We start from the raw sequence: 15538 nt of genomic DNA on the forward strand, positions 1-15538 counted from the left end.
TTAAGTTTAAGAATTATCATTTATTCTGATGTGGTGATTGTGAATTTTATTTTATCACATGCCAATTTAAGAAATACTCCCCCCTCCCCCCCCCCGCTTTTTCCTAACTTGAATCAGATCTTTCCCTGAGTCTCTACTCATTAGAGTAGAAAGAAATGAAATCTCAATCCTGTTTTGGAGGGCTTCCTCCTTTCCCCAGAGTTACACATAGTGCCTGTGAAATGGGAGTGAGAATCTGGTTCAGGCAGAGTGGTGATCAAGGTACCATGTGCTTTTAAACAATGGGATTGTACATAAAACAAGTTTTATTGTGTTGCTGAGCTTGTGGGAAGGGAAATATCCAAGAGGCATGGTGAGTGGACAGGAAAGGTGGAGTTACCCTAAAAGGCAAATGACAATATTAGCATCACATTTGGAAAATTAAATATAAAGCCAGGGGCAACCTGAGGTGTTGGTAAATTAGGGATCTGGGAAGGGGCTAATCTGGTCCCAAGTTGGTATCCTGGCCCCTGACAGAAACAAATGCAGATCCTCTCTGGAGGAAGGTATCCTCAATTTCAGCCCCCCAGATTGAAATCATCCAAACATGAGCTCACATTATGAGATCACAAAATAAAAAGGAACAAACCACTATGAGTGATAGTCAACATAAACAATAGCATATTTATATCTCCAGGGACTTTTGATATTAGGCACAAAATGTAAACTATGTGTGTATAAAATATTTAATGGAATAAAAGATGGCATTACAAAAATTAACAAGCGAAAAGACTCTAGAATGACTAGTTAGGTTTGAAAGAGAACCATTCAGAACTTTTCAAAATAAAAAATACAAGGATGAAAATAAAGACAAATTTTGGGGGGTTTAACAGCCAATTAAACACAACTGAATAGAGATTAGTGAACCAGAAAGTTGTTCCCCTAAGTATGGTGCTTGGACCCGCAGCATCATCAGCCCTGAGAGCTTCTTAGAAATGCAGACTCTCAGGCTCCCCCCAGAACTACTGAGTCAGAATCTGAAGTTTAACAAGATTCCTTGTGATTTGTAGGCATATTCAGATTTGAGAAGTATTAAACTGGTAGAAATGACATAGACTGCAGAACAAAGAGATGAGGAGGGAAATATGAAGGAGAGGTTAAGAGATATGGCAGTGATAAAGAGAGGGTCTAGAAAAATTTTATTCTGGTCAGTGGCAAGATTTTTAAAAGTGATGGAGAGCAGATAATATTTGAGGAGAATTTCCTAGAACCGATGAAAGGCATGAATTCACATATACAAGAATTTACAGCAAACAAGAAAACAAGTAGTTCATGGCCAGGGGCCAGTCAGGCCAGACTGCAGAATACTGAGACAAGTAGAGAAGTTTTATGTACAAACATAAAACTAAGGTGTTTCAAGATGGAGGGTTGCAAAGTGGCAACTGGTAAAGGAGTGGTCTTTCTCCCCTGCCTGGAGGGCGGGACTGGGCCCACACGGTGGCAGCAGCGGGCGTTAAGGGAGTGAGCAAATGTCTATGGAGGGTACTTGAGTATCTGATAAATCCGTGGAAACTCGGAATCCCAAGGATGCCAACCCTAGGTTGCCTTGGAGAGAGCTGGGCCTCTCAAAAGACATAGATCTGTTTAGTTGGCACAATGGTCTGCAAATGGGCAAGGGGTGGTAGTGGGATGACCTGGCTGACCACCCCTGGTCCCCAGGAAGCCCTGGTTGCAGCAGGTGACAGGTTGAGAGGACGTTCTTTCCCCACTGGGCAGCCCCAATTCTTACCACCTTCCAGCTGAGGGATTTTTCACAGGGTGAGATTTTGGGGTCTCTCTGACACCACCTGAAACTTGGTGTTCCCTACCTCCCCCAACATCTGGGCACACACTGTGCCCAGATCCTGGGCAGAGACCCCAGAGCTCACACCCAGGGCTCCCTCTCCACCTGGAGAAGGTAAGAGGAGTTCACCCAACCCTGGGGACCTGGGGCAGTGGCTGGCACCTTCTGGAGAGTTTCCCTTGGTATATCAGACCTGCTCTACCTTGCCCAGCCCCCTAGGTCCTCACTGCAGGGGCATTCCTTCGTGGCTCGTCCTGCCATACCCACAGCGACAGGTGTAGACGTTGGTGAGGACTTTGAGAAATGCTTCTGGGAAGGCCCTGGTGGGAGTGAAATTGCTTCTGTCATTTCAGAAAGCTGTTCAGCAGTGGGTATTGGTAACGTCAAAAATGTTCGCACCCTATGACCTGGCACTTCCATGCACACAAATGCTTCTACAAGAAGTCTCCAAATGCAAATCAAGCCTTGTGGGAAGACTCACCATGCTGTTATTTATAATAGCAAAAATAGAAACAAATTATCTAATGAGAGAGAATTGAAATAAATGGAGGCACGCTGTGAGGAAATATCAGAGAGCTGATGCACATTGTATTTATAAACGTTGGTAAAACATGGAGAAATGTTTATAAGAATTAAGTGGGCAGGCGCCTGGCTGGCTCAGTCAGTGGAGCGTGCGACTCTTGATCTTGGGGTTGTGAGTTTGAGCACCACGTTGGGTGTCGAGATTACTTACAAATAGAAATCTTAAAAAAAAAAAAATTACGTGGAAAAAGCAGGATCTAAAGTTGTATATACAAACTAATTCGTCGGAGAACACCAGCAAATGATGTGGAGTAAAAAAACAGGAAGGAAATGCAACAAAACGCAGCTGTGATTATCTGGGGGAATGGTGAGCCTGAGTGAATTTTCTTCTCCTCCCCGCCATGTTTCTAACTTTTGTATACTGAGCAACCACCCATTTCACTTTTTAAAGAAAGTCAAAAAAGAAAAAAAATAGCAATCCTGTTATTCTACCCCCTCCTGCTTCCTGATCTCCAGGGGGCCAGACTCAGAGTCACCTTCAGGTTCCTCCTAGGTTCCTGCCCTGTCCTCTCTCTCCTGCCTTTTAGATGCCCACCCGCACCCTGTGCTTTCCTACCCCTCCCTAACCCCAACCCACAGGCAATTAACCCTTTCTCAACAGGGAAGGAGCCAAGCTTTTCTCCGGCCTCCTTCCAAAGCCTGGGATGCAGGGCTGGGTGGGGAGCTGGGAAATGTAACCCCTCCGTCAGTCCTGGGCTCACCCCTTTCCAATGCGCACCTGACCTGGGCCTGGACTCGGACCGGCCCAGGAAAGCCCCTAGCTGGGTCATGGTGTCTTAGGCAGAGAAGCCCCTATGGGGGGAGGGGCAGGTGGGAGACCCCACACACCAAATGCAGACTCTAACGTGGATGAACCTGAATCTACTGCTTCTCAAATTCAAGTATTAGAGTCATCGGACACTTGTTAGAAATGCAAAGCTGTGGGTCCAGCCCCAGAGAGGGTTTTGGTAGGTCTTGGTAGAGCCCAGGAGTCACATTTTTAACCAGCCTCCCGAAGGACTGGGATGCAGTCCCATTTTGAGAACTCAGAACCCCGTCTATTCCCAGCATGCTCCTCCTCCTCGCCCACTTATGCAGGAGAAAGTGGTGCTGAGTCAGGATGGAAGGAAGGGAGAAGAAGGTGGGGGGTCTTTTGCTGGGCACCCGGCCGCAGAGGATTTCTTGTAACGGATACAAACTCAGACCAGATCTCCTGAGCCTTGCCTGGCTCTGGCGAGCTCCAGCTGCACGCCCTGCCCCAATGTGCACATACCGAGGAGGTCCCAGGGTCCCACTCATTCTGTGAGGCCACCACTGCAGGCCCCGGGGCTGACAAAGACTTCCGGGTCAGGCTGGGCATGCAGGAGGAGGGCCTGGGGATGGCAGGGGAGAGCCCGGAGTCTGGCAGGCAAGCTCTGAAGCTGTCGAGGAAAGCTTATGGGAGTTAGCGCAAATGCAGCCATTCAGATTCCCGGCCGGCCGGCCTGGAGGGCACCGCTAGACTGATATGAACTTTGAGAAGCTGAGCTCCTCCCCAGACATGTGGAGGGGAGGCCCTGGGATCATGTCCCCCTCCGGGTCCTGGGAAGGGGCTTCCTCTTCCTCTGAAGTCTGTAAAGACAAGAGTCAGGGGTTGAAAAGCAGAGCTCAGCCGCAGGGGGACTCCAGGTAGCTGTTGGGTCCACCCTAGCCTTTTCCACAGTTCTGGGCCTCTGTCCTTCTAAGGGGCACAGCCTAACAAGCTCTCCCCAGAACCCCCAGGCTTTGATTCATGCCCCTCACCTCCTCCCAAAACATCCCCCCACCCCATCTGCAAGAGCATCCTCAGGGTCAGGTTTTTGCCTGCAGGTGTTGGAATCCTGCCAGTCCAGAGCTCTTTAAACTGTGACTACCAACAAGCTATTCAAGAACTTTCTGGATCGGGGGGAAAAAGGATGTAAGGTTGGGAGTCCTGACTCCCGAATGAAAAGGCCTGCCCCTTTGGCAATGGTCGCATAGGTGGGCGGAAGCAGGGGGCAGTGTTCAGGGAGCGGATGCTGAGGAAAGAGCCCCCCCACGCCACTTCCCTGCACTGTCAGAGAGAAGCCAGGCTAGGTGGCTCCAGGCGCAGCTCCCTCCAGCCCAGCCCCCGCACGCCCTCGTTCACACCTGGCTGAGGCCCTGGGTCTCTGCGCACGGGCTGGGGCTGGCGTGGGGCCCAGGGGGCGCTTCGAGGTTGATCATGGTGTACTCCAGCGCCTGAAACAGAGACTCGGTCAGCACAGCCCACTCCCGGCAGCAGTGATGGGCCACCCGCCACAGCAAGAGAGGGGAGCCACGGGAGAGCGTGGGCAGGCTGTGGGGTCAGAGCCCTTCCGTCCTCTTTCCTACATCTCAGAGGGACCTTGGGCACGCCACTAAGCTCTCTGAGCCTCAGTCTCCTCAGCTGTCAAGTGGGCGTAAGAATTTTTCCCTCAGGGTTATAATGAATATTCACGGAAATGTTTTACTGCTCAACACCTGGGAACTCCTGGAATGATTCATTTGTTTTCCTTGTTGTTATGTCTATCCTCGAAGCAGAAAGAATGTGAAGGCTGCCAGTTCCTTGCAGGCCCAGGGAGAACAAAGGTGAACACCTCAAAGGTTCACCGAATAACAAACCGCAGAGGAAAAATTCTTTACAAATCATAAGCCTGAGCAGATAAGGAAGCCAAGGGAAGAGAGGCAGGCAGTCCAGAGTAAGTAGGAACCATCCTGGGACCAGCAGCGGGGTAGAAGAGGTTGGAGCCGGCCGAGGCCCCCAGCCAAGTCTCCCAAGGGCATAGCTGCCCTTAGGTGTCCCAGCCGGTAAATCCCATGGCCCGACGGGCACTGAAGACGAAGAAAGAAGCTCCTGTCCTCTGGACACCTCCTGGGGGTCTCATCTCATGATTTCCTGAGCATAACCCCATGAGATGGGGATAATGAGGCTCAGAGAGGTGACGTAACTTGCCATGTGTCACACAGCTGGGCTGGGACTTGAACTCACGACCACGTGACCTCGGACCCGGGCTCCTTTTCTATCCTCTGCCACCATCCTGGCGGGGCATGCTGCACACACTTCCCTTCTTTTCAGTGTCCTTGTTTCCTAACTGCCCCCTCCTTCTTCTATCGCTGCCCTGGCTGCAGGGGATGGGGGCAGAGGTGGACATTTGAGCCATCTCTGGCGATACATTCAGTCTTACAGGCCAAGATGAAAATCAGAGCAGAATTCCTCAGGGGGGCTGGGGGGATGAGGGGACGAGGGGATGAGGGAATGGGGGGAGTGGAAGGAGATTTCACAAATGAGAGCCCCTACGTCTAAGCACTAGGAAAATAGGGAATCAGGGAAGCCTTGGGAAGTGGGAGCCGAGCCCTCATCTGAGCCCAGCACTCCCCTCTGGGCTGTTTCAGGAGTCAGGGGCCACGCCATCCCATGTTCATGGACTGAGGATGGTTCTTTCTTCTGAGTCTAGGGGAACAGGCTCGGGCAGGCCGAGCAGTTGGCCCCACTCCTCCAGCCCTCGGCACACCAGTGGGGCAGGGTGGGGGCAGCACGGGGTATTGCGGCCAGCCCCGCAGACCGGGACCGTTGCCCCGGTTCCGCCGCCCCGGTTCCGCCTCTTTCACGCGGGGTCTCTGGGGGCAAGTTATTTATGCTCTCTGAGCCTCTGTCTCTTATTCTGTAAGAAGCGGGTAATGGTAACAGCTACCTTGTGCAGGAGTTAATGAAGATTTGGTGACACACCAGTAAAGCCCCTGGCACAGAGTAGGTGTTCAATTAAAGAGGAAAAGGGAGCTTCCTGAAAGAGCTCTGTGGGCAAGGGAAATGCTGGCCTGAGCCCTCATAGCTCCCTCCGAGTTTTACACGCCCCTGGGGCTCTCTGGAAGAGCCAGTAGAGTGCCCCCTTCCCTCTTTGACCTGAATGTGGGCAAAGAAAACCCCAAGCCCTTTCAATTCCACCTGCAGCCCCTGCTAAAAACTACAAAGAAGCCCAAAGGGAAATAAACCAAAGAAAACCAAAAGCTCTCAGTTGGTCATGTTCACGGAGGTCTTATCTCTGACCCTCTCGGGAGACCCTGTTCCATCCTCCCCCCGACGAGGGGTCAGCAGTGGCGGGGACAGGTGCGGCAGGCTGGAAGCAGTCCCAGGCAGCCCTCCCGGGGGGTGGGCTGGGTGGCAGTGGGCAGCCCAGCACAGAGGTTCTCCCTCCCGCCCCCGCCCCTCTTCTAGCCGGCAGGGTGCGCCCTAGGATGCACGGCTGGGCCCAAGCTGGCCTCCAGAGGACAGTGGCAGCCCCCCCCCCCATCCAGGTCTGTGACCTTTCCCTCATTCCTGTCCACCACCTCTGGCCTTGCCGGGCTTCCTGAGACAACAACAGCTGCTTCCTAAGCCAAAGCCCAGAACCCCATTCGTGTCCCAGCCCCTCCCCAGGGGGGTCAGGCCTGAGTCTTTTGTCCTCACTGGCGCCAAGAAAGAAGGAAATAGCAGCCCCCCTTTCCTGCCCCCGGGTGTAAGAGAATAAGGTGGAGGCCTCTCAATAAACAGCAGGAGGAGGGGGGTGGACACAAGGGGGGCTTCTGCGGCCTGAGCCCATGAGTCCGCAGCCCTCGCAGAGACCCTCAGGATCCAGCTCTGACAGTCTCTGCTTCTAAGATGGGGAGCGGAAGAGGGCGCTGGGCCTGGGGAAGACCCCCGCCTGGTACCTGCTGGGCCGTCAGGGTGAGGAGGGGTACCCTGAAGGGCTGGTCTCAGGGCTCACACAGATTCCCCAGAGACGGGAAGTGAGCCCTGCCTGGAGCTCAGAGACAAACAGGTAGGGAGATGCAGAGACAGGGCCCGGGAGTCCTGATGCCCAGCCCCACCGCCATCCGAGCTGGGGCTTCGGGCTGGCTGCCTTTCTTACCAAGTGTGAGAGTTGGACCTTCTCGTTCCTCTGTGTCTCTGCGTCCAGTTGAGCTGAAAGAGACCAGCAGGCATACCCTGAGGCCAGGAGCAGCCTGTGACAGCTCCCACAGAGGTGGACGGGCCCCCCTGTGCTTGGGAGCAGGGGCCTCCCAGAGGGAGCAAGCAGACTGGTTGGGCAGGAAGACTGCTTGGACTTTCAGCTCAGTCCCTTAGCAGTGATCCAGCCTTTTGGGATGGGTACACGGAAATCCCCTGGTGTGGCCCAGAAACCAGCCGGGGAAATAATTCTATGTGCTAAGTACATTGCTTCTTCAACCTCAGGGTGCATCCAGGATCCCAGGACATTTTATGAAAATGCCCATTCTAATGCAGCAGGTCGGGGCTGGGGCCTGAGAGTCCTTTTAACAGGCTTCCAGGGGATGTCATGGCTGCTACCTGGGGACCACAGTTCGAGAGGCAAGGTGCTAAGAAGTTCTGAGGTCTTGATCAGGAATGTTCCCACCCTGTGTGCTCCTCCGGACTCCTCTGCGGTGAGCTGGGGACGTGGGCCAAGCTGACATTTCTTCCTGGGGGCCGCACACGGTGAAGTTGGAGGCAGGCCCAGGACCACCGCCCCCCACCCAAGGCCACGTGCAGTAGGACAACATTGCCAATTTGCAGAGTGCTTTGGCACACATCTTCCTGGTTCTGCTGCTTCCTGGCTGTGCAAACTCAGGGCAAGCTGCTTAACCACTCTGCCTCAGTTTCTTCCCCTGTAAAATGGGGGGTGCTTGTAATGAGCAGTTTCTAACGCCACAGTATTGAGAGCATTAAAGGAGATAAAAGCAACAAAGCCACACAGAAACTCGCAGCCCATGGCAGCTCCTCTGGCTGATATTTCGGCCAACCCTCTTAACCCATGGTGTCTGCCCGGGGGGGCCCCCCCGAGCCGCACACCACCATTGACACCGGAAGCGTGACTGCTCCGAATCACGCCAGGTTTTGAAGACTCAATATGAAAAAATGCAGAATGCAGGGGCGCCTGGGTGGCTCAGTCGTTAAGCGTCTGCCTTCGGCTCGGGTCATGATCTCAGGGTCCTGGGATCGAGCCCCGCATCGGGCTCCCTGCTCCGCGGGAAGCCTGCTCCTCCCTCTCCCACTCCCCCTGCTTGTGTTCCCTCTCTCGCTGTGTCTCTCTCTCTGTCAAATAAATAAATAAAATCTTTAAAAAAAAAAAAAAAGAAAAAATGCAGAATGCGGAATATGTATCATGAATAGTTTCATGTTGATTCCACCTTAAAATGATCATGTTTTGGAAAGATCATACTAATAAAGTATGTTATTAAAATTAACATCCCTAGTTTCTTTTTACCCTTTATCATGTGACTTTTAGAGAAGTTTAAATTACAGATGTGGCTTGGATTCTACTTCGGTTGGACTCGTATTCTATTTCTGTTCTAGTTCTCTCGTATTCTAGATCTGTGATCCAAAAAAGCTGTGGCTCAGGGAAAGTAGGTGACTTGCCCAAGGTCACACAGCTAAAAAGTCGCAGAGCTGGGATTCGAAGCCAAGTCTTCACAGGAGCTGAGCACCTCTCGAGACCGCGACGGGTGTGAGGCCACAGTATCCTTCCTGTTCGAGGGCTTAGTCTCGAATTCCCGCCCCACACCCCCTGCCGTGGTAGTCACGCAAGGAACCGGACCTGCAGAGGCTGGACATGGATTTGTTGGGATCAATAGGGACAGAAGTGATTGATGAGCTTGGACAGATGGGAGCAAGCCAAGAGCCCCCGTTCTCCCATTCACGCATTTGAATTGCTTTTTCCTAATGTTGACTGACCTGTGGCTCCCTCAGAAGGGAGGAGCAGGGCTCCTGATGCCCATACCTCGGATGGACACACTGATGCACAAGGTCTCCCTGGGATGGTGGGGGGCACTGCAGGTCTCAGCGAGGTCCCTGGCCTCCCACCCCTTCCCTCTACTTTTGCTCACCTTCCTTCCTCCAGCGGAGCAGATAGCTGCCGAGGGCCACCAGGCCTGCGGCCAGGAGGAGGGCCAGCAGCACCAGGCCCGGGGCCAAGATGCGGATCTTTGGGATGGAGACCCTGTGGGTGAGATGGAAGGAGCCCAGCAGGTGTCACCAGAGAGCTGTAGCATGCTGTGCACATGGCATTCTTCGTCTGTATCCCACTCATGTCCCTTGTCTTTCCCAAAGAGATCAGAGGGCACCGGGGACCACAGCACCTGGTCAGTCCCACTGGGAGGGACCCCAGCCCCCACTACCAACCCCAGGAAACGCTCTCAGCTGGTCTGAACTTGGCAGCAGTTACCTGGATGCCTCAGGCAGAAAGCCTCCGTCAGTAACTGAGTGCAATGATATATAACCCCCAAGAACCAATCCTTCAGGCTGTGGTTCCAGTTGGGTAAGAAAAAACCTATATTCATGCTCGGCACAGCGCCCAGTGCAAGGTGCGCCGGGGAAACTGGGGTGGCTGCCCCTGTGGCTGGGGCGGGGGAGAGAGGTGGGGACTGGGGCCACGGGGGACCCTTCACTTCAGGTGGGCCTGGGTGTCCAGAGCAACAGGGTTGCCGGCTCTGCAGTTCAGGCCGTCCACTGCTCAAGGGCCCTGCGGAGGGGGGATGGGGGCCAAGTCTGCCCTCTGTGCTGCTAGCTGCGGCCCTGACAGGAGGCTGTGCTCGCCTAGAAGAAGGAGTGCCAGGTCCTCACTTGCTCCAGGGCACCTCATGTTCTGGGGATGGCCTGAAAGGTGACCTTGGTCACCCTGGGCTCACCTGGACATGGAGCTGCTGCTGCTGGGGGGCAGATGGGTGTCCTCCGCGGAGGTGGAGTCCAGCTGTGTGAATGGACGGGATGTTCCTGCATGAGGAGAGGTTGCTTCATGAGGAGAGGTCCCCGCGTACGGAGAGGTTCCTGGGTCTGGGGAGGTTCCTGCGTGCCCGTACGGGGGGGTCCCCGTGAACGGAGAGGCCTCGGCCCCTGTCTTCCCCTGCTTGGTTGTGGTGACTGTTTGGTGGAGACCAGGAGAAGCTACAAGTCCAAAAGCAGCGCCTCAGCACCTTCTCCGACCCTTGAGGCCCAGCATTCCCCAGACCTCTGACCCTTGACCCCTGAGCCCTAGCCTCCCCAGGACCAATTTCTCAGAACTTCCCCAGCTAAAGGACCCCCCAGGAAGCAAAGAGAGGCCTGGATGAAGCCATTGTGAGCAAGGCGACCATGTCTCAGGCACGCCCCACACCCGCGCGTGGTTCTCAGCCCCCGTCCGAGCCCGCTGCTTGGGTCATCACGGCCCTGCGCCCACTCCGGGACCCATTCCAGCGGCCACGCAGTACACAGAGGCCCGCCTGCTTCCCCTCCAGTCCTGGCCACTTACAACTGCAAGTCGCCACATGCCCACCCTCACCACCTCTGCTTCAACAGGCCTTGACTTCCTTCAACAACCATGGGGTCAGCAGGGCAGGGTGGCAGGGGCAGGTCCAGAGGTCAGGGTCCAAGGCCCTACCTTTCCTGTTCAGCCCTCCAACCCCGGGGGGAGCAGACAGAACACAAGCCCGGAGGTCAGGCTGCGCCTCTTCCCTGGGCTCTGCTGCTCCTTGGGTGACCTGACCCCATGGGGCCCCTGATTCCTCCGCGGACAGTACAGCTCCCAGGCTCTGGGGGCCACGGAGCGCAGTGTCTGGCTACAGGCAGGCCCTCACTGGATGCTGCTTTACAGAGAGGTGGAGGAGAGACAGGAAAACCATTCACTCACTCAATTCTGGGGGCTCAGTTTGCCAAGCTTTTGCCTTGGGCTGGAGGCTCCTTGTAGTAAGAGGCTGGAAGGAGGGAGTGGGGGAGGGAGGACAGCAGGGACCTAGGGGAAAGGGAGAGGTTGGTCTCAGGGGAGGCGAGGATCACCACTATGAGCCAGATTTCCTGCCTTGGTGGCAGCCAGGAGCTTTCCTGCCCCCACCTCTCTGCTCAGAGTCTCCACTATCTCCTCCCCCCAGCCACTTAGGAGTCACGGATGGAAGATTCTAGTCGATTGCTGGCCTCCCCCTCCTGCAGTCCCCTTGGCCTCCCACTTAGCTCAGACCTTCGGCTTCCCTTGTCCCCAACTGCCTGCCAGTCTGCTCTTTCCACGCCACTCTTCACACCAATACTGGTTTTGTCTCTAGAATATGGGTCTGGATATGGGATACTGGATTCCATCGCTTCTTGCTTCAGAACTGTTTCAATGGCCCTCACTGTCTATGAGCTGAAGCTCAAGCTTCTCACAGGCCTTTCAAAGCCTTTCAAACTCAGACCTCAGTTCACCATGTCGGCTTCACCTCTTCGCCATCCGGGGCACCAGCCAGTCCTCTATTTGCCCTCTATTCCCAATGAAGTGAGCATCCTGCCCACCTCCGTGCCTTTGCCGTGCTGTTCCCCTCTGTGCCATGCCTCTCCTCTCCACCTCTGCCTGACACACTTTTTTCTGTCCCCGAGAGGCTGGGATCCCTCAAGGATGAGATGCCTAGCCTCTGTGCCTGGCAGAGTGGGCAGAAATGTGGTGTGGCCAATCCCCCCTGGAACCGCTGGGTTCCCTGCCCACCCTCCCCCTGCCCCCGGGTGCCCCTCGGTTACCTCCTTGCTGGAGTGCCATCTGGGACTCGCTCCCTGTCCCCATCATCCTCTATTTATTTTTTATTTTTATTTTACTACAATTTTTTATTAACATATAATGTATTATTTGTTTCAGGGGTACAGGTCTGTGATTCATTCTCTATTCTAATACGAGGTCAGGTTTTCTCTGATTTTTCTGAGTAAATGATCAAATCTTGTGCAAATAAGGAGTATTTATCTTTTCCTATCCGATATGTATACTTCTTTATCTTGTCTTATTTCATGGCCTACAGCCTCCAGGCAATGGGGAATAAAAGAAACGATAGTGGATACTCTTGTCTTGTTCTGACTTTTCTAGAAATTCTGACCTGTCCCCATACTCAGTGGTGTGCTGCAGACAGCTCCCACTGACTTGGGAGAGCTGTTTACTTTTCAGGAATTTTGTGAGCTTATCGGTGGCTGGAAATTGGGGAGGGCGGGGGCATTTAAACCACAGAAACCGACAGACCTTGCAAATCAGAGCTTCCCCAGCTAAACATTCACCCGCGCACCACTGTCATTAGCCTTTATTTCCTGTACCCCCAAATATCATCAGAGAAAGGTCAACAATGTCTGACACGGGATAACATAATAATGCACATATCACGCACAAATGAATAATTATAAATGAGGTAAAAATTTAAAATAGCCTCAAATATAGCTAAAATTGATCCCCACTAGGTAAGAAGGAGGTCTGAATACTGATAAGAATCAGAGGAGACCAGAGAAGCTTGTAAATAATGGAGAACAGGTTCAATATGGTTATGATACTGCTGTTATTATTTGGTGAGCTTATTTCTATCTCCTTGAATTAAAATAAAGACCCATGCATGTCAGGGATCTGACAGTGGGGACCGCCTGGGGATGGGGTGGGTCCAAGATGGGGCCAGGGGAGGGAAAGAGCAGACACCAAAGTGAGAAAAAAAGCTGGATTTGAATCCTGGCTCCATCACCTCCTGCCATGAAACCTCAGGCAAATCATTTCATCTCTGGAGCCTCGGGCCCCCATCTGTGAAATGGGATACAAAGACCTGCCTCACCCTCACTGGCCAGCAGACTGGGGCTGCCCACTCCCCTGGGCCATCTCTGGCTTCTCTCTTCTCAGCTCGGCAGATCCAGTGGGGCTCTGGGCATCCAGAGAGATGTTCCATCCCCAGCCAGAATCCCCTAGTGTCCCTGAGCTCAACAAACTCCTCCTCCGAGGCTAGATCCCAGGCCCTCCTCATACCTGCCTTTGGGACTTCAAGATCTGGGGAAGGGAAGCAGGAAGGGAGAGCTGAGACCACGGGCAGGGTGAGGCCAGTGTGGCCATGGCTGGGGGGCGGGGGGGGGGCGCTGTGGAGTGGGTCTGGGATGCTGCACAATGGTGGGCCCGTCCTGCAGGATCCTCAGGAATATCTCTGACTCCAAAGAGGGAGTCTTTTTTGTTCTGTGGGCTGCCCATTTCATCCCCAGCCCATGCAATCTCTCTCCCACATCTGGGCAAAGAGGAAAGGCACTGAGCAGGGAGTTCAACAGATCTGCGTGGTGTGACCTTGTCAAAGAGCAGCCGAGGGTCATGCTGCACTGCTTCTACTCCCATGACGGCCAAGCACTTGACCGGCATCATCTCACTGAGCCCCCGCCCCCCCCCCCCCGGAGGTTGGTACAAGCACTACACCTGGGGGCGAGGAGGAAACGGGGTCCGGCACTGATCAGCGGCCCACCCGTCCCTCTTCCCTTCTGTGTCACCTGTCTCCCATCCAGAGAAGCAGAGACATGTGTTACCTGGAAAGACAAGCAGAGAGACCAGGAAAGACTCATCTCGGCCCAGTTTGGAGACCCCACAGAAGTACTTCCCGGTGTCCTGCAGGGTGAGATTCCTCAGGGTCACGTGGAGCGTGAGCGTCTGGGGGCTGTCTTGGATGGACACCCTGTCCTCTCTTGTCTCCTTGCCATTTTCTCCCGCATAGACAGTACCCGAGCAGCGGGACAGGAAGAACCCCTTCTCCTTGCACCAGTATTTCTGGTGTGTCCTCAGCTCCTCCTGGTAGGTGCACTGCAGGGACACCGTGTCGCCTTCAAACGCAGTGATCTCCTTGGGGCCCAGCACGGCTCCATAACCTGAAACCATAGCAGGGACAGAGGTCAGAATTCCGTGGATTCAAGTTCCAGGGTCAAGACCAGAAGACTCCTCCTCAGTCACTCCCTTCTGCGGCAGCCCTGGAAAGAGCTGGTGGTCTCTTCCCCACCAAGGGAAACTGGGACAGGGCCGTTGCTGTTTCCCTAAAATCGGCATACGGAAGGAAGGGTGATGATGGGGCAGCTCTAGATTCGGACAGCCAGGATTTGGAATTCCAGCACCGCCACCTGGTAGCTGTGTGACCTTGGGGAAGTTACTTGCCCTCCCTGGGCATCTGGGTTTTCCCATTTATAGATGATGATGATGATGATGATGATGATGATGTCTTAGTTCACTGAAATTAAGATGCTATCATACGTAAGATACACCATAATTTTATATACCACTAAAAAAATCACCGTCACTTGAACAATTGTCATCCGTTACAAGATGCATCCTGATATTTGATGTTAAAAAGTTGAAGAGGCAGACCTGTGAACTGATGAAACAGCAAAATCCCTTATCTCTCAGGGTTGTTGTGAGTGAAACAGCAAAATCCCTTATCTCTCAGGGTTGTTGTGAATGGAACAGTAGAGGCTCAAGAAATATTTGCAGAGTCTACCATGGCAACCACGTAGGGGTTGTCTTGTCTGCCTCCAGGCTGGGTGTAGAGTAGGAAAATAAGAATGAGAGAGGTAAAGCCCCCTTCCTAGCCACCTGAACATGAAGGGTTTGGAACCAGAGGTCTGGGAGAAAACCCGGCTCTGCGTTCCAGAAACAGCAAGTGCCTGCCCCCGCCCCCCCTCTGCAGACTGAGAACCAGTGCGGTGGAGGCGAGACCTGGAAGGATCAGGCAGCAGTGGGTCAGAAGAATGAAAGGTAGGTTCAGGAGGTCCTCTCTCTGCCAGCTTGGGCATGAGCCCCACATCCCTCCACTCCTCCCTCTCCTGCCCCATCTCACCTGGGAGCAAAAGGCAGCCCCATAGCAGGACCAGGGGCCACATGGTGGGCGCTGGACATGCAGGAGCACACGCGGGAACTGGAAGCTCCCAGAATCACGCGGGGCTTTAACTTCCTCCAGAGGCACTAGATCAGGACCAGGAAGGCGGGAGGGGCCTGCAGGTCCCCGCTCTGCGCACAGAGGGAGGCGCCTCTGCCATTCCCTTTACTTACCCTCGGTGCGCCCCAGCCCCGCGGTTTACCGCAACCCCCCCATCCAAAAAAAACCACCTGAGCGCTTCTCCCAAACCCGTACCCTTTCGGGGGGAGGGGGTCTTAACCATGCCCACTGCCATGCACCCCAGAGGGTCTGTGTGCAGAATCCAGGGAGTCCAAGACTGCAAAAATTACATACTGACTTTTACTAACCTTTAAGTGGTTTATCTTTTCCTTCTATTGTGCTAGCAGTGTCTGGGACTTTGTCACCAAAAAAATCCGACACTGGCACATCACGTTGTCGCCGATAGCTTGAAATATCGTATGTGCTCCTCAGTACGTGGAAAATAATTAGTTACCAGGCCTGCCACTA

At 53.8% G+C, this 15538-nt stretch overlaps 1 protein-coding gene across 7 annotated transcripts; it reads right to left on the reverse strand.

The window, feature by feature from the left end:
* Nucleotides 1-2388: 2388 nt before the first annotated feature.
* Nucleotides 2389-15126, reverse strand: CD300LG (CD300 molecule like family member g). 7 transcript variants are annotated; one of them, XM_081804902.1, is made up of 7 exons: nucleotides 14972-15126; nucleotides 13677-14012; nucleotides 11038-11139; nucleotides 10061-10145; nucleotides 9260-9372; nucleotides 7288-7340; nucleotides 2389-3994 (listed from the first exon to the last, which is right to left on the reverse strand). In XM_081804902.1, exons 1-7 carry the CDS (start codon nucleotides 15012-15014, stop codon nucleotides 3881-3883), a joined length of 846 nt encoding a protein of 281 aa, XP_081661028.1. In that variant the 5' UTR covers nucleotides 15015-15126; the 3' UTR covers nucleotides 2389-3880. The 7 variants fall into 7 exon arrangements, with proteins under 7 accessions (XP_081661028.1, XP_081661026.1, XP_081661024.1 ...); XM_081804900.1 differs by having other exon boundaries at nucleotides 10061-10217; XM_081804898.1 differs by having other exon boundaries at nucleotides 10061-10316.
* Nucleotides 15127-15538: the final 412 nt, after the last annotated feature.

Source organism: Leptonychotes weddellii, chromosome 15 (assembly GCF_054177405.1).
Source record: "Leptonychotes weddellii isolate Sample4059 chromosome 15, ASM5417740v2, whole genome shotgun sequence".
NCBI classification, from domain to species: Eukaryota; Metazoa; Chordata; class Mammalia; order Carnivora; family Phocidae; genus Leptonychotes; species Leptonychotes weddellii.